The sequence below is a fragment of the Lolium rigidum genome, chromosome 5 (assembly GCF_022539505.1).
Source record: "Lolium rigidum isolate FL_2022 chromosome 5, APGP_CSIRO_Lrig_0.1, whole genome shotgun sequence".
Taxonomy (NCBI): domain Eukaryota; kingdom Viridiplantae; phylum Streptophyta; class Magnoliopsida; order Poales; family Poaceae; genus Lolium; species Lolium rigidum.
This window is the reverse complement of record NC_061512.1, coordinates 176,037,793-176,051,053: the sequence shown is the minus strand read 5'-3', so window position 1 is coordinate 176,051,053 and position 13,261 is coordinate 176,037,793. Positions and strand designations below refer to the sequence as shown.

General features: G+C 41.7%; 2 protein-coding genes and 1 long non-coding RNA gene across 3 annotated transcripts; 2 read left to right on the top strand and 1 right to left on the bottom strand.

Moving 5' to 3' along the window:
• The first annotated feature begins 1,056 nt into the window (after positions 1-1,056).
• LOC124656741 (probable NADH kinase) lies at positions 1,057-3,116 on the top strand. Its single transcript, XM_047195433.1, has 5 exons — positions 1,057-1,182; positions 1,815-2,060; positions 2,225-2,305; positions 2,451-2,602; positions 2,676-3,116. Exons 1-5 carry the CDS (start codon positions 1,057-1,059, stop codon positions 3,049-3,051), a joined length of 981 nt encoding a protein of 326 aa, XP_047051389.1. The 3' UTR covers positions 3,052-3,116.
• Positions 3,117-3,339: 223 nt separating this feature from the next.
• Positions 3,340-12,082, bottom strand: LOC124653987 (probable LRR receptor-like serine/threonine-protein kinase At1g07650). The gene is made up of 24 exons (XM_047193035.1): positions 11,804-12,082; positions 10,930-11,062; positions 10,666-10,737; positions 10,496-10,564; positions 9,432-9,503; positions 9,282-9,353; positions 9,122-9,193; positions 8,968-9,039; positions 8,810-8,881; positions 8,624-8,695; positions 8,485-8,556; positions 8,304-8,375; positions 8,139-8,204; positions 7,630-7,695; positions 7,508-7,546; positions 7,335-7,393; positions 6,650-7,029; positions 6,360-6,555; positions 6,002-6,169; positions 5,658-5,776; positions 5,358-5,568; positions 5,035-5,269; positions 4,444-4,594; positions 3,340-3,784 (listed from the first exon to the last, which is right to left on the bottom strand). Exons 1-24 carry the CDS (start codon positions 11,931-11,933, stop codon positions 3,449-3,451), a joined length of 3,006 nt encoding a protein of 1,001 aa, XP_047048991.1. The 5' UTR covers positions 11,934-12,082; the 3' UTR covers positions 3,340-3,448.
• Positions 11,254-12,134, top strand: LOC124653989. Its single transcript, XR_006988121.1, has 3 exons — positions 11,254-11,387; positions 11,502-11,589; positions 11,690-12,134. It is a non-coding gene; the product is annotated as an uncharacterized LOC124653989 (long non-coding RNA).
• The last annotated feature ends 1,127 nt before the right edge of the window (positions 12,135-13,261 follow it).

The following is a 13,261-nucleotide window of genomic DNA, read 5'->3' as shown; positions in this document are numbered from 1 at the left end:
GATGGATTCCCCAAGGCTATCCCAAGCTGCCAACGTGATGGACCTTGAGATTTCAGGAATTGTAGACTACATGGGCTGCCTTACTGGGTTACAGCCCATCTACATTCAACAACAAAACCCCGATACATAAGAAAATTATGTGTTAATTAACATTTTTTCACCACTTATGCATCCCCTAAAAAACTTTTTATCTGTTAAGGCACCATGTGGGCACCCGGGTTTCTGATGCTCTAGCTCCGACACTGCAAATTTGTGTACAAAATTTGTTCGGCATTAATTTTTCTCGTGATATGCACTATGATACGTTATCCACCTATATTAGTCTAATCTTTTCTCTCTTCCTTAATTAGCTATCACATCAGTATTTTTGTAGGACCAAGACGTATGATACTATCTAAGATACTAGCGTTATAGCTAGCCTCAAGGTAATCTCACTCTAGCCTGTCATGTGCCCTTGTGTTGTGGATATTCAGAGCAAAGAAAAGAGATTTAGCCTTTCCTTTTTCGAATTGTGTGAAGGCATTTGTGAGCTTCAAGCGCAGTATATTATGAGCGCCGGGCTGATCAAACTGTGACGGGAGACGCGCATGACAGCGCAGTGGCTGTGCTCGGCAGTGGCCAGCCAGCCCGCCCGTGTTCGACTCCCAGGGGGAGCGAATTTGCGGGTGTCTCACCGGGGGCTCTGGGTCCCTAATAAAATCCCCTCCACACATATGTGCCACAACTACTAGCTCCTAGGGACACTCAAATTATGTGTGCTGTGTGTATAGTTCTAGAGTCTAACTTGTGCACTAGTGGTGTGCGTGTGTGTGGTGTGAGTGTGGTGTTGAGTTAGTGCATAAGTTCAGATACTACAGCTGTAACACAGATCAAGGCGCCTCAAAAAAAAAAAAAAAAAAAAAAAAAAACTGTGACGGGGTTGCTGGACACGTATCATAAGCTATCACGTAATCTGGTTTTGAAGGCGTACTCTTCCTGTCATCGCTACACGTAGTGCCGCAACTCCGGACGGAGAACTTCCCAGAGGGAGCCGAGCCACCGCCGAGGCTCCAAACAATGGCGCGCCGCCGCGTGCTCCTCTTCCTCAAGCCCTTCGACGTCTACCCTCCGCGCCCGCTCGCCGGCGCCCCCTTCCCCACCTTCCCGCCGCCGCCTCCGCCGCCGCGCGCCGCAAACTCCAAGGTCCGCACCCCTCTCGCTCACCCTCCCCGTTTCGAGAAACCTTGGTTTCGCTGGTGCCTGGTGGTCACGGTTGGGACTCCCGAGTCACCGTGCGCCGACGGGGGTTAAAATGGTGACGGGGTCGTGGAGTTCGCTCCGTCGTGTAGCAGTTTTAGCTTGCATAGATAACTGATAACAGGAGGATGCACGCTTCTCAGTTTCATGGACCGTGCCTGGCCCGATCCACCGTTGTCTGTGGGCGTCAGAAGGTGGCCGGTCGTGTGTTTTTTCATCTTCATCCTAGTTGCAGCCCGTCTTGTTTGCTGTTTCCATGTGCTAGCACGGAGCACGCCAGCTGTTTGTTGAAATGCTCGCGTGGAGTATGAGCTCTGGTCAGTTACTTGGGCTCTAGTGCCAGTGTTCCTTGTACTGGCGGGCACCAGGAATCCTTCGATTTTACCCTGAGTTGCTGTCTGTTAATCTGCCTCTTGCTTGTCAAGTCAATGCCTGATAGCTATACTACCGGGAGAGTTGCATAGCTAGCTGAATTTACCGAGTTTCATCTCCTGCTTTCTCGCTGTATAACCATTTTTTTACTGGAATGGATTAAGGGTTTCGGCATCTCTTACCTTCAATCTAATGTCTTGCTGCAGATCTTAAGTTACCTGGACGACAGATGCAGAGTTCACAAGGACACAATTGATCTCTGTAAGAGTGTGCTACAGAGCAAGCCCCTCGACTGGATCTCAGTGCAGCGAAATCATTTGTCAAACCCAATTCGTGATGTGGATCTGGTGATTACCGTTGGTGGCGATGGCACACTTTTACGGGCTAGTCATTTTTTGGATAGCTCAATTCCCATTTTAGGTGTTAACTCGGATCCTACTTGTTCTGATGAGGTCAGTTCTTTGGATAATTGACAATAATCGTCTATTGCAACCAATCACATTAGCAATAGCTATCATCTAGTACATATGTACTTCTTTGCATGTTTCTAAGGAGACTAATGGTTATACATGTACTTGATAGGCATACTTATGCTTTTATTCATAACTTCATGCAGGTTGATGAGTTAACTGACGAATTTGATGCCAGAAGAAGCACAGGATATCTGTGTGCAGCTACTGCCAGGAACTTTGAGCAGGTATGTTGCTGTTTTCTTAGTCTTCTTGCTTGAGGAACTCAATTCGTTTTTTTGGCCAAAATTCACACTAATCTTCTATCATTCTAGTGTCAAAACATCTAAATGTTCCTGACTTCCTGTTCTCTTGAACATGACATTTCCTCAGATACTTGATGCCACCCTTGCTGGTAGTAAAAACCATTCAGAGCTGTCAAGAATATCCGTGAAACTAAATGGATCCCAGCTACCAACTTATGCTCTGAATGATATATTGGTGTCACACCCCTGTCCAGCAACTGTATCACGCTTCTCATTAAGGTACTTGTTTTGAGCCCTTTCTGTTGAAGCTGATATTTTCTTCGATCAGTTCTCACTAGTATTATCATTTCAGAAAAAGAAGCAACATGGAGACCTCACGTTTAATTAATTCTAGATCAAGTGGTCTCAGGGTCTCAACAGCTACTGGATCAACTGCCGCCATGCTATCAGCAGGAGGATTCACGATGCCAATATCAAGTCGTGAGCTTCAGTACATGATAAGGGAGCCCATTTCACCAACAGATGCCGACAAACCACTGCTGCACGGGTTAGTTAAGCAAGAGCAACACATGCTTGTTGTTTGGTACAATCAAGAAGGTGCTGTCTATATCGATGGTTCACATGTAACACATCCAATCCAGCACGGGGATAAACTTGAGATCTCTTCAGATGCTCCAATCTTAAAAGTTGTTTTGCCAGAATATCTGTTAAATCAGGCATCTCTATAGTGAAATAACATTATCACTGTTGTGATGTTTGACTGCTAATTGATCTGGCACGATGTTTGAGGTGAGCTAAGTTTTTGAGTATCTAGGAACTAAGATGCATCTTTATACAATGACATGGAGTTAATTTGTGCTATCTAATAATACAATGACATGGAGTTAATTTGTGCATAAGCAAGGTCACACAGTCAGAGTTTAGAGATATACTCGTGCCATGGCAGCATCTTACTAATCTTATCAGTTCAGCAGTTCTAAAGCAGAGAAAATTCACATCCTTAGCAGGATTAGGTGTTTGTACGTTAATATCTAACTAAATATTGGCCTAGCCCTAGTGGTTCTTACAGATGTACAGATCTGAAATACATTTGACATTCAAGTCACTAAAGGTCTCAGGCTACCATCAACATTCTAAAGAGTACGAGTCACTGTTGGTGTTACATGATGCATGTGCTGTCATGCTCTGGCTGTCATTTGGGTTTTCCCAGAAGTTTCTGCGCAGACCACTTGAGCTCAGGCTGTTTGCAGCAAGGCTGAGGTCTAACAGCAAGGGTTGCAGGGGTGTGTGGCCCTCAAGCAGGCTCACGACACTGGACATCTTTGGTCTGAGCGTCGGTGCTGCGTTGGTGCACAAGAGGGCAACATTCAGCATCAGGAGTGCCTCTTGTGCTGAGTAATTGGATCCTAAGTCTGGATCCACCAGCTCCAGGAGAGTTCCTCTCTCGTGTAAAACACATGCCTGGAACACATTTAAGAGATACAGTTAGCTTCTTTCTTCAAGGGTTCAACGTACTTACACGAGAATAAAGTATGAACCGTGAGAGTTAAGCATTATGTTTCACTATAGCACAATCTCCTACATGGACAAAAGTGCAGTTCCCTTAACTATTTGTTGTTTCTCTAGAGGTAAAAATCATGAAATTTGACAAGATGTGATTTTCAAACTAGCATGCATATTTATGAGTTAATTCAACTCTATTAATGCAAATTGATTCTGAAAGCATGAAAGATGCCATTATCCGATGGGATTAACTAGCGTCCATTCTTCTGCATGATGATCAAATTATTTTGTCAGAATCAAATTAGAGGGTTAAATTCATCTATATGTAAAAGAAGTTTGGGTAAATTGTGTACGACTTTGTCTCCAGGAGAAGTTTGGGTGTAAGAGACAGAAGGTTGAGATACATGACTGAGCTAATGTTGTTCAAGTAGAAAGTTTATAGTGTACGTTTTAATTAAAATTATTTTTGCCCATGTGCCTTGACAGTGTGGCTAACTTTTTTTTTCTTTGCACAATATTTGCCAGAGGCACGTACTAATTGCTTTGGATGTGACACCATATATTGAGTCTTGATTCAGTATGGTACATACTACTGTGAATGTTGGCAAAGGAGTTACCCAATCAAGAAGATAAACAAAATCTTCCTTTGGCCTGTAGTTTGTGTTACTTTTTCCACTGACAATTTCCAAAGCAACAACTCCGAAACTGTACACATCAGCCTTATCTGTCAAATAACCACGCATTGCGTACTCAGGAGCCATGTATCCACTGCAAGAGTAATAAAAATGGTCAAATCAGCTGCAAATTGGGCAGTCAAATACTCAAATAGAATTACATAGAAAGGTATGAGAAAAGTAATCTCAATCCGCGGTTCTTCAGATGTAAATTAATAATAGTTTTTAAGCATCTCAATTCGTGGAAATTGTTAATCTAGAGTTAATTGCATGTTTTTTGAATTTATGTGTGTGCAGGAGAGCACGAACTGGTCCTACATTTATGTGGGTTTCTGACTACCTTTGCTGATGTAAATTTTTATTTCTCTATGTGTTATGTAATTTTGCTGGAGGTAAATGTTATATTGTTCATACTTGAATTCACTTTTGTTTTGAATTGCCTTTTATATGTTAAGTCCTTGTTTTAGATCAAGTTGGAATATGTGGATATGATTTTACATTTAGGGAAAGAGGTATGGAACTGAAAACGCTTACATAGTCCCAGCTACTTTTGTGCTTATATGGGTGTGGCCATCTTCATTAAGCTTAGCTAGACCGAAATCTGAGATCTTAGCATCCAAATCTTTGTCAAGCAGTATATTGCTAGCCTTTATGTCTCGGTGCACAATCCTTATTGAAGACTCCTCATGCAGATATACTAGACCCCTTGCTATTCCCAGGCAAATCTTATGTCTTGTTGGCCAATCCAATGTCAGTCTATATTGTTCAACTGGACCCCACAAGAGAAATTGTTCATTAGTGCTAAACATGCAACATTAGTTAAGGCGAGAACCAAGAAATATAGGAAGTACATTTACCAAAGAGAGCACGTGCAAGGCAATTATTTTCCATGTACTCGTAAACTAGCAAGAGCTGGTTTCCTTCAGTACAGCAGCCGTACAGCCTGACAAGGTTTGGATGCTGGAGTGCAGATATCATGCCTATCTCATTCACAAATTCATGTTTCCCTTGTCTGGATTTTGATGAGAGCTGTTTGACAGCAATGATGGTGCCATCGGACAACAAACCCTGCTAACATGGCCAATGTTCCGTTATAAGAATCTTGTACTTTAACTTGACTTTGTAGAATTTAAGCATGCGAGACAGTGAAGACTGACCTTGTAAACTGAACCAAAACCACCTTCACCAATCTTGTTGGCTGGATCGAAGTTCCTAGTTGCTGCTTTGATTTGTCTCAAGGTAAAGGAGCCGATTTGGAGGTCAAGTGCTCGGAGATCTAATAAAAGGTATCATATGGTCAAGGTATAGTTGAATCTTATGATTTGCACTAGTTTATATCTCTATATAGTAGTCATTGTGCTGTTGCTAATTCTGCCGAGAAGTGGAAAGCGAGATGCTATAGATGGTGTTTACATGAACAGTGAAGCGAAGTGAAAGATAGGCACAAGTTTGTCATCTAAGGTATAAATAGAAAAAGTTGATTAAGAAGTATTTATAGTACCTTGATGCATCAAGCTCTTCCGTCGCTGCTTAATGCAGTAAATGCCAACAACAAGAGCAGTGAGTATTGCAACGATTGGCGTTCCAACCAGCAAAGCTTTAGATGTCCTTGAAGTCTTTGAGCTACCGCCAGATTGGGGAGGCTCAACAGCCAAAGGAATTGGAAAGTCTGAGCATGAACACACATAAATCAAAATCACCAGATTGTTCAGAAATAGTACATTTTATCGTTCAAAACTGTAAAGCAAGAAGTCAGATGCCCCCATGTGCTGTTCATTATTCGATGATGTAGTGTTGTTCACAGTGATTAGTGGAGCGCATTATGCAAACCTAGAAATTCATGTGTTAAAATGACATACTTGGAGTTACTGATATTGCAGATATTAGAGGACCGTAATATCCTCTGTATGGAATGCCTGTTGTCCCTCTTCCTGCCCAGTAGAATTGAATCTCAAGTGTATGATTTCTGACATGTGTTATGAATGTCTTGATAACTAGCTTCCCTGCTCCAGCAGCAGATTGCTCGATGTCAAAATCCTCTAGCACCATCTTCCCCTGAGATCATAGAATATCTTATTATCAGAGGATCTAACAAGATACAACTATTATGAAAAATGAAATGCTCGAATGTCTGCCTATCGAGTCATACCTGTATGAACACATTGAATTTTCTTTTGCCAAGGCTGTAGTATGTGCTGTCATTTGTAAATACAATTTCGGCAAAATGGAGTTTAACTGTGTAGTTCCCAGTGTTCATGCAAAGCCCATAGTATGTGAGCGAAAGAGGGGAAAGACGCGCTTTTGCATACAACTCCGAGTTGGGCATGTTCAACTTTGATGTGCTTGACGCAATGTAGTTGTCATCGTTGATGTTGTTGTCCATGAAGTTCCCAGTGCTGCTGAATGCCCAGTTTGAGGTTTGGCTTACATACAACATGTTAGCACCCTTTGGTACCATGTCAGCTTCATATTTTACTCCACTAATGATTGCTTCTTTGTCACCACAATTGATATGCAAGGAGGTTCTGTCTGGGAAAATGTACATGACATTATTACATGCACTTCAAGGGTAAATCAAAAAGCAAAATAACTAGTGTTTGGCTCGAGTGCTTAAAACCAATAATTTCCTGTGAGTTATCTTGTTGCTTGTGTTTCCTAAGAGTTTATCCTGATGATTTTATAATCCAGCAATAGCAATTTGTAACTTCTCTTGATTCATTAGTAAAGAATTCTTGTTTGTCACTATGAGCACCGATATGAAAAGCATTAACAAACCATTTGTTGTTTGTTTCTACTATGGAATTGCTCTGTTATTACATTGGTGACCAACTTACATTGTCCATTCAAAGCAGCACATGGGAAAGTCTTCTTCAAGCATGGCTGGATATTATTTCTGCACAAAAAGGTAGGATTGCCCAAATTAAAAAAAGATATATTGTTGTGTCCGGACTGGTCAGTTGGTCTAAAGCTCTTTAATCTTTTGAAGTAACAAGATAAAGAATCTTACAAATTGTTCATTTCAGGAGAATAGCTCTCTACCAGATTACTGCAATTTGAAGAATCACATGAAACTTTAATTATTTCCGAAAGTGTTAGAAAAAGCTCAGGGATCGTAACACAGCTTCTTACACGCTTCCTTGAAGGCATTGGCTAGGACCTGAGCTCCCCATCGTGAAGTTGTTAAAAGATATGTCCCTGCATTTTATAGTTTAATGGTATATTTTATTATGCCAACTGCCATGTAAATCTTATAACTATAGACTTTTATAGATTTAATCATAGCACTAGCAGACACATTACGTTCTAAGTTTTAAGTTTCATTTACACTTGGGCATAGAGCAATTTCCTTATGCAGCCAACAGACAAGCAGATAGTAAGATGTCTGAACAATTTCTAAGGAAATGCTAACTGAGCTTGCATCTTATAGGTTTTCCCCGGTCATGAATGAATTGAGTATTTAACAACCACGGACACTTTATTTCTTAGATATGCTAACCCATATGTTCTAAAGTTTAATGATAGGATAGCTTCTAGAAAATTCTTGAGAAGGAAGGCATGTGATGGTATTTCATGGGTATTTGTAGGTATTAGCATCTAAGAATGATGCATCTTTAGAGTGCATGTACACATGGACTTACGCAATGTTGTTCCTTCGCAATAACCATCCAGGTATGTCCCCACTGAGTGAGTTTGCAGTTAGATATCTGCAAGATAGTTTTTCTTGAGGACTTGACGTGCATCCGAGAAAGTAGCCCAATGAAATGGTATATCTAGTTCAATTTATCATAACGACCCCAACTTACATGTAATCTACACTTCCCATGCTAGTGAAAGAATCTGGTATTTTTCCAGTCAGTTTATTAAAGCTCAGATCTCTGCATAGAGAATATCGATGATATGTGAATAATGAATACATTTAGTACTGACAAATGTTTCATGTGTACTCTTAACCAACATGCCTCATAACCGACATGAAGAACTTACAGATGCTTAAGATTTTCCATGTCCCCAATGTAAGGCGGGAGGCTCCCACCGATCGAACAATTCCTAAGTACCCTGCATATAAACAGTTGATATTATATATAAGGGAAAGCTTGAAAACTTCAGAGCATCATACACTTACAATGTTTTCATCGACTGCATTCCACTTAAATCTGGGAAAGATGATCCACTGCCTCTCAGATCACTAATCCTCCTGGTTAACAGAAAAATGCCACCACGAGTTACTGTTAGTGTAACAATCTTACCCAATAAATAAATTGGTCCGTGCAGGTAGAATTATTGGATTATCAAAGAATTGCTGTCATACAGATCAGAGAGGTTTGTCAATTTGGAGAAGCCCGGGGGAATAGGCCCTTCCAACAAAGATCCTTCGATTTGCCTGGATCAAGAGGGATCACCTTAAATAAACAAAATAGGTGTCGGCATCTGTGGTTTCAAAATTTGGTTTGTCTTGAACTGACTTACAATTTTACAAGCTTTGTCAATTTACCAAAGAAGTCAGGGACTCTTCCAGATAAGTTGTTTCCAGAAATCCTTCTGTTACAAATTTCGTTAGTTGGTCATTACGAAAGGATCCACAAAGCACAACAGAAAATAAGAAAGATCATGGTATCCTTACAAGTCGGTTAAATTGGTCAGCAAGGAAAGAGCAGCTGGCAGAGGTCCACTGAACTCATTGGTTGATATTATCCTGAGTGAAGGTCAGTATAGGTCATGAGGAACTATATTCACCAAATTACCATCAATTCTGTTGTGTGTAAACAAAGCAAAATACTCACAGCTTTTCCAATTGAGTGAGTTGTCCAATTTCAGGTGGGATTAGCCCATGAAACTCATTTCCTTCAATGCTCCTTTCGAATTAAATTCCAGATTATAGTTAGAAAAGAGAATTTAAAACCAGTGAATCTAAGTCGTCTTTTCTTGCTTACATGTTGGTCAAGGTTGTGATCCTCGTAAGAACCATGGGAAAAGGCCCTGATAATCTGTTTCCCATTAGTGACCTGCAGAACTTTGGCATGTCAAATCAATGACATGCTGCATTATTCTGTTATGTGACAACACTTCCATTTTTTTATAATTATAAAAAAGTTATGGCTTAAACACGAGGAGATAATTGAATTTTAAGCACGTGGAACAAGTAGAAATTTGATTGTTAAAATGTATTTCACACTATTGCATGTTTACTCCGTGTAATGTTTTTGCTGACATACAACATAATCTTGTTAATATAGTATTCATTCCGTTTGAAATATCTCTGTTATTTTTGCCATCTTCTTTCCAAATATAAGGCATGCATGCAGAATTGATGATTTTTCTCTGCCTTGCTGTTCATGGCTAAACAAGCACACTGACTTTTCTCTTTTCTAATCACAATAAAATAAAGTCAAAGCTAAAATGATCTTTTATTATTGGTGGCTTTCTTAGTATGCTCTTCGAAGATAAATTCCATTTGTGCCATACTATGGCTTCTAAAATAATATGAAGGGAATATGAACTAAATTAGTAGCTTACCGTACAATAGGGTTAAATATGACCACATTAAGCAACATGGAAATGCGGCTTATTTCTTAAGTTCATTTTCTTTCATGGATTCATCCTAAACTGTTTCCGTACTGCTGATAAAGTTGTTAGAACTGCACAAAAGATGTCTGACAGTTTGAAAAAGGTGCTTGTGAGAGTAGCCTAATTTGTTGCTATCTGAGATGCTTTGCATGCCGACACTCCAGTCATGCTCCATAGATAAGATGGGGACTGCGCCTTCTCCAGTTTTCCACCCAAAATATAAACCTTTCTAGACTTCTAGTGGCACATTCTTCTTAGAATCGAAAATAGCTCTACATGCTACATTTTGCCTCCAGTTCCACCCAAAATATAAACCTTTCTAGACTTCTAGTGGCATAGTCTTCTTAGAATCCAAAATAGCTCTACATGCTACATTTTGCTGTACTACTCAAAGATGACAACGGGGAAAGTGAAGGGTAAGGCCACTCACAGTCCGTGCAACCTCATCCGGGCCCACTGGTCAGGAACTGCACCATGGAAGAGGTTCCTGCTTAGGTCTCTGCGACATCAGAATATGGAATTATGGTGTTATTGTTCTCTTGAAAATCAACTTAAGTGTATGGTGCAGATTTAGTTTGACTGGCTATTCAATATACTTACAGCTGGATGAGATTAGGCAGGTCAGCGAAGTCTGGTGGGAGCTGGGTGGAGAAGTTGTGCCCATTGAGGAATCTGCGAAGATGATCCATCCGAACAGCACCAAAGGTAGCACATGTTAGAGCTCAAAAAATGTGACAACATGATCTGCTCAGTTCTACTCTAGCAAGATCAACTTTGCAGTCATAATGTACTGTTGCAACACAGATATCCCCCAGGTATGTTGTACACAAGGACGAGAAGAGACAAGGAGTCATGCGTGCATACATGTCAGTGACATGACATATGGTCTTGTTGTTGAAGGAGCAGTCACACGCCAGGCCACCGGAGCCGCATGGATTGGCGGAGAAGTTCCAATGTGATAACCCGATCTCCGCAGCAATCCGTCGAAGCGTGCGCACTGTGAAAACCACAAAAAGAGAAAGGAAATCAAGAACAGAAAAACACAATTTCTAGATATTCGGGGGAACTGGACCACATCGTGAGCATCCCCCTGCTCATTACAGGTGCTCAGCTCAAAGCTTTCCACAGCCACATGAATACGGATGAAGAGCAAAACGAACCAGAGCGACGTTGATTTCCTTTCTTGAACTAAAGTGAGGCATTGATTCCTTCTTGCAGTTCTCATCTAGTTCAACACTCCCAAGCAAGGATGACCAAAATGGGAGAAACAGAGCGGACCAAAAGAAAGGAAGGAAGAACAAAGAGGAGAAAAATCAATCCTTGTAAGCAAAAAAGCATGCTCTGCTTATCAGTCATCTCTCTCTAAACCCGTGAACCAAAGGCATCTTGACTTTTCCTCTGGCTGTCACTGCTTATCCCCCTCTTCTCCGTTACAGGTTCTCAGCTCAAGCTTTTCACATTCACATGTATACGGATATGGATGAAGAGCAAAACGAACCAGAACCCATTACTTCCAACTTAATTGTACGCATTCCTCTGGAGGGTAACTAAAGTTTTTTCTTTGTTGTCTAGACATTCTTGCATATATGTTGAACTAAAGTGAGGCATTGGTTCCTTCTTGCAGTTCTCGTCAAGCCTTGTAAACCAGTGAGCCAAAGGCAGAAGAGAAAAAGAGAAAGCACCAGATAGACGGCAACGACCAATGAATTGCACACAGCTGCTAATTAAGCATACATACCTTCAGCAGAGAAGAGCCTAGGAGGGAGGGCATCAGCTGCCTTAGCCCCTGAGGAGCCATGGACCTCAGCAACAGCAAGCAAGGCAAAGAACAGCAGTCTCCATCCACCGGGCAAGCTCCATGCCCCCATCTCTCCTCCCTCTCTCGGTCTCTGCTGCTCACCAAGCTCTTCCAAGCGGAGCGCGATGGCAGTGCCGCAGTGGTGAGAAGACGAGAGGAGTGAGTGGCAGTGCCGCAGTGGTGAGAAGGCAAGAGGAGTCAGTGACTTGGCTTTCTAGGCAAAAAGCCGCTACTTTGGGTGGTCAGACGGTCAGTCTCATCTTCTGCCCCTACCTTGGTAAATTTGGCCTGCGCCGGCACGTGGACCTCAGTCTGCCGCGAGCTGTAAAAAGAAGCTTTGGTGAAACCACGATGCTGCGTCCTTGTTGGGCGAGGTGGGGCTTTATTCTCGCCTGGTCTATTTTGGTGCAATGTAGGCTTTGTTTCTGATATCTAGCTGCTATACATAGACCAGGCGAGAATAAATCTGTTCCTTTTCTCCTTTTCCTAATACATACAGTGTTTTCTTGCACTGTTCAGGAAATTAATCAGTGGGAATCATGTTACCTGCCGACCGCTGTCGGTGGATAGAGTTTGGAAATGCGCTCCTAGTCATAATTTAGATTCTTGCATAAATAATTTTGAATTTATACTACGTAGTTTTATGTTTTTTTTTTGCTCAAAGTAGAGATCTATTATATTAACAAATGTGTTGTTGAACTGAATTTCCAGAGTAGGAAATAACTGCTCGGATAAAAAATGAATTAGCAGAGGGAAATAAAAAACCTCTACTCAACTCTCCGGATATCAAAAATCATCAAACACATCGGCACTGGTTCTGATGGAGAAGGCTAGCCGGTGGTCTGCCGACAAGAGAAGAGAGAAGCCAAGGTGAGTGGCTGCAAGATACGGATAAAGATGGTGTGGAGGAGACGTAAAGGTGAGAGGGGATGGCGGTAATATGATTGCACCGTTGTTACTTACAGTCCTATAGAAACAGAGAAAAGTCTACCTTGAACTTGGAACTATTGCCTTGGATCCACATTAAAGCATCTCCACCGGTGACCCTAAATAGTAGCCGGTAATACGCATGCCGGCTACGTTTTGGGGTCACCGGCAGCTGGTGCTGGTTAAAAAAAATCTAAACTTCCACACCGGTACTCCCCCATAGCTGATTTCATAAAAGACCCAAAATCGACGTGGGAGTGGTGTGGGTTTGGTGCCGGCGATCCTGATAGCCTCACTTAGCATAGGAGTTGGTTGGGGCTCGCCGGCTATTTTATTGGGCTCAGAATAACGTGGATTTTATATGGGAGTTACCGGTATGAGCACTTTCGCTCACTAGGACCCCAAATCGCCGTTGGCTACGCTTTGGGGCTCCACGGTGGAGATGCTCTAAACTCTTATCTGCTAAAACCT

Bases quoted from the DNA above. Each gene is read 5' to 3' on its own strand.
- LOC124653987 (XM_047193035.1), bottom strand. From the start codon at position 11,933: ATGGGGGCATGGAGCTTGCCCGGTGGATGGAGACTGCTGTTCTTTGCC. The intron at 11,063-11,803 runs GTATGTATGCTT...TGGTTTTCACAG, and splicing joins TAGGCTCTTCTCTGCTGAAG to TGCGCACGCTTCGACGGATT. The intron at 6,556-6,649 runs GTATGACTCGAT...CTATGATCTCAG, and splicing joins AATTCAATGTGTTCATACAG to GGGAAGATGGTGCTAGAGGA.
- LOC124656741 (XM_047195433.1), top strand. From the start codon at position 1,057: ATGGCGCGCCGCCGCGTGCTCCTCTTCCTCAAGCCCTTCGACGTCTAC. The intron at 2,061-2,224 runs GTCAGTTCTTTG...AACTTCATGCAG, and splicing joins ATCCTACTTGTTCTGATGAG to GTTGATGAGTTAACTGACGA. The intron at 2,603-2,675 runs GTACTTGTTTTG...TTATCATTTCAG, and splicing joins GTATCACGCTTCTCATTAAG to AAAAAGAAGCAACATGGAGA.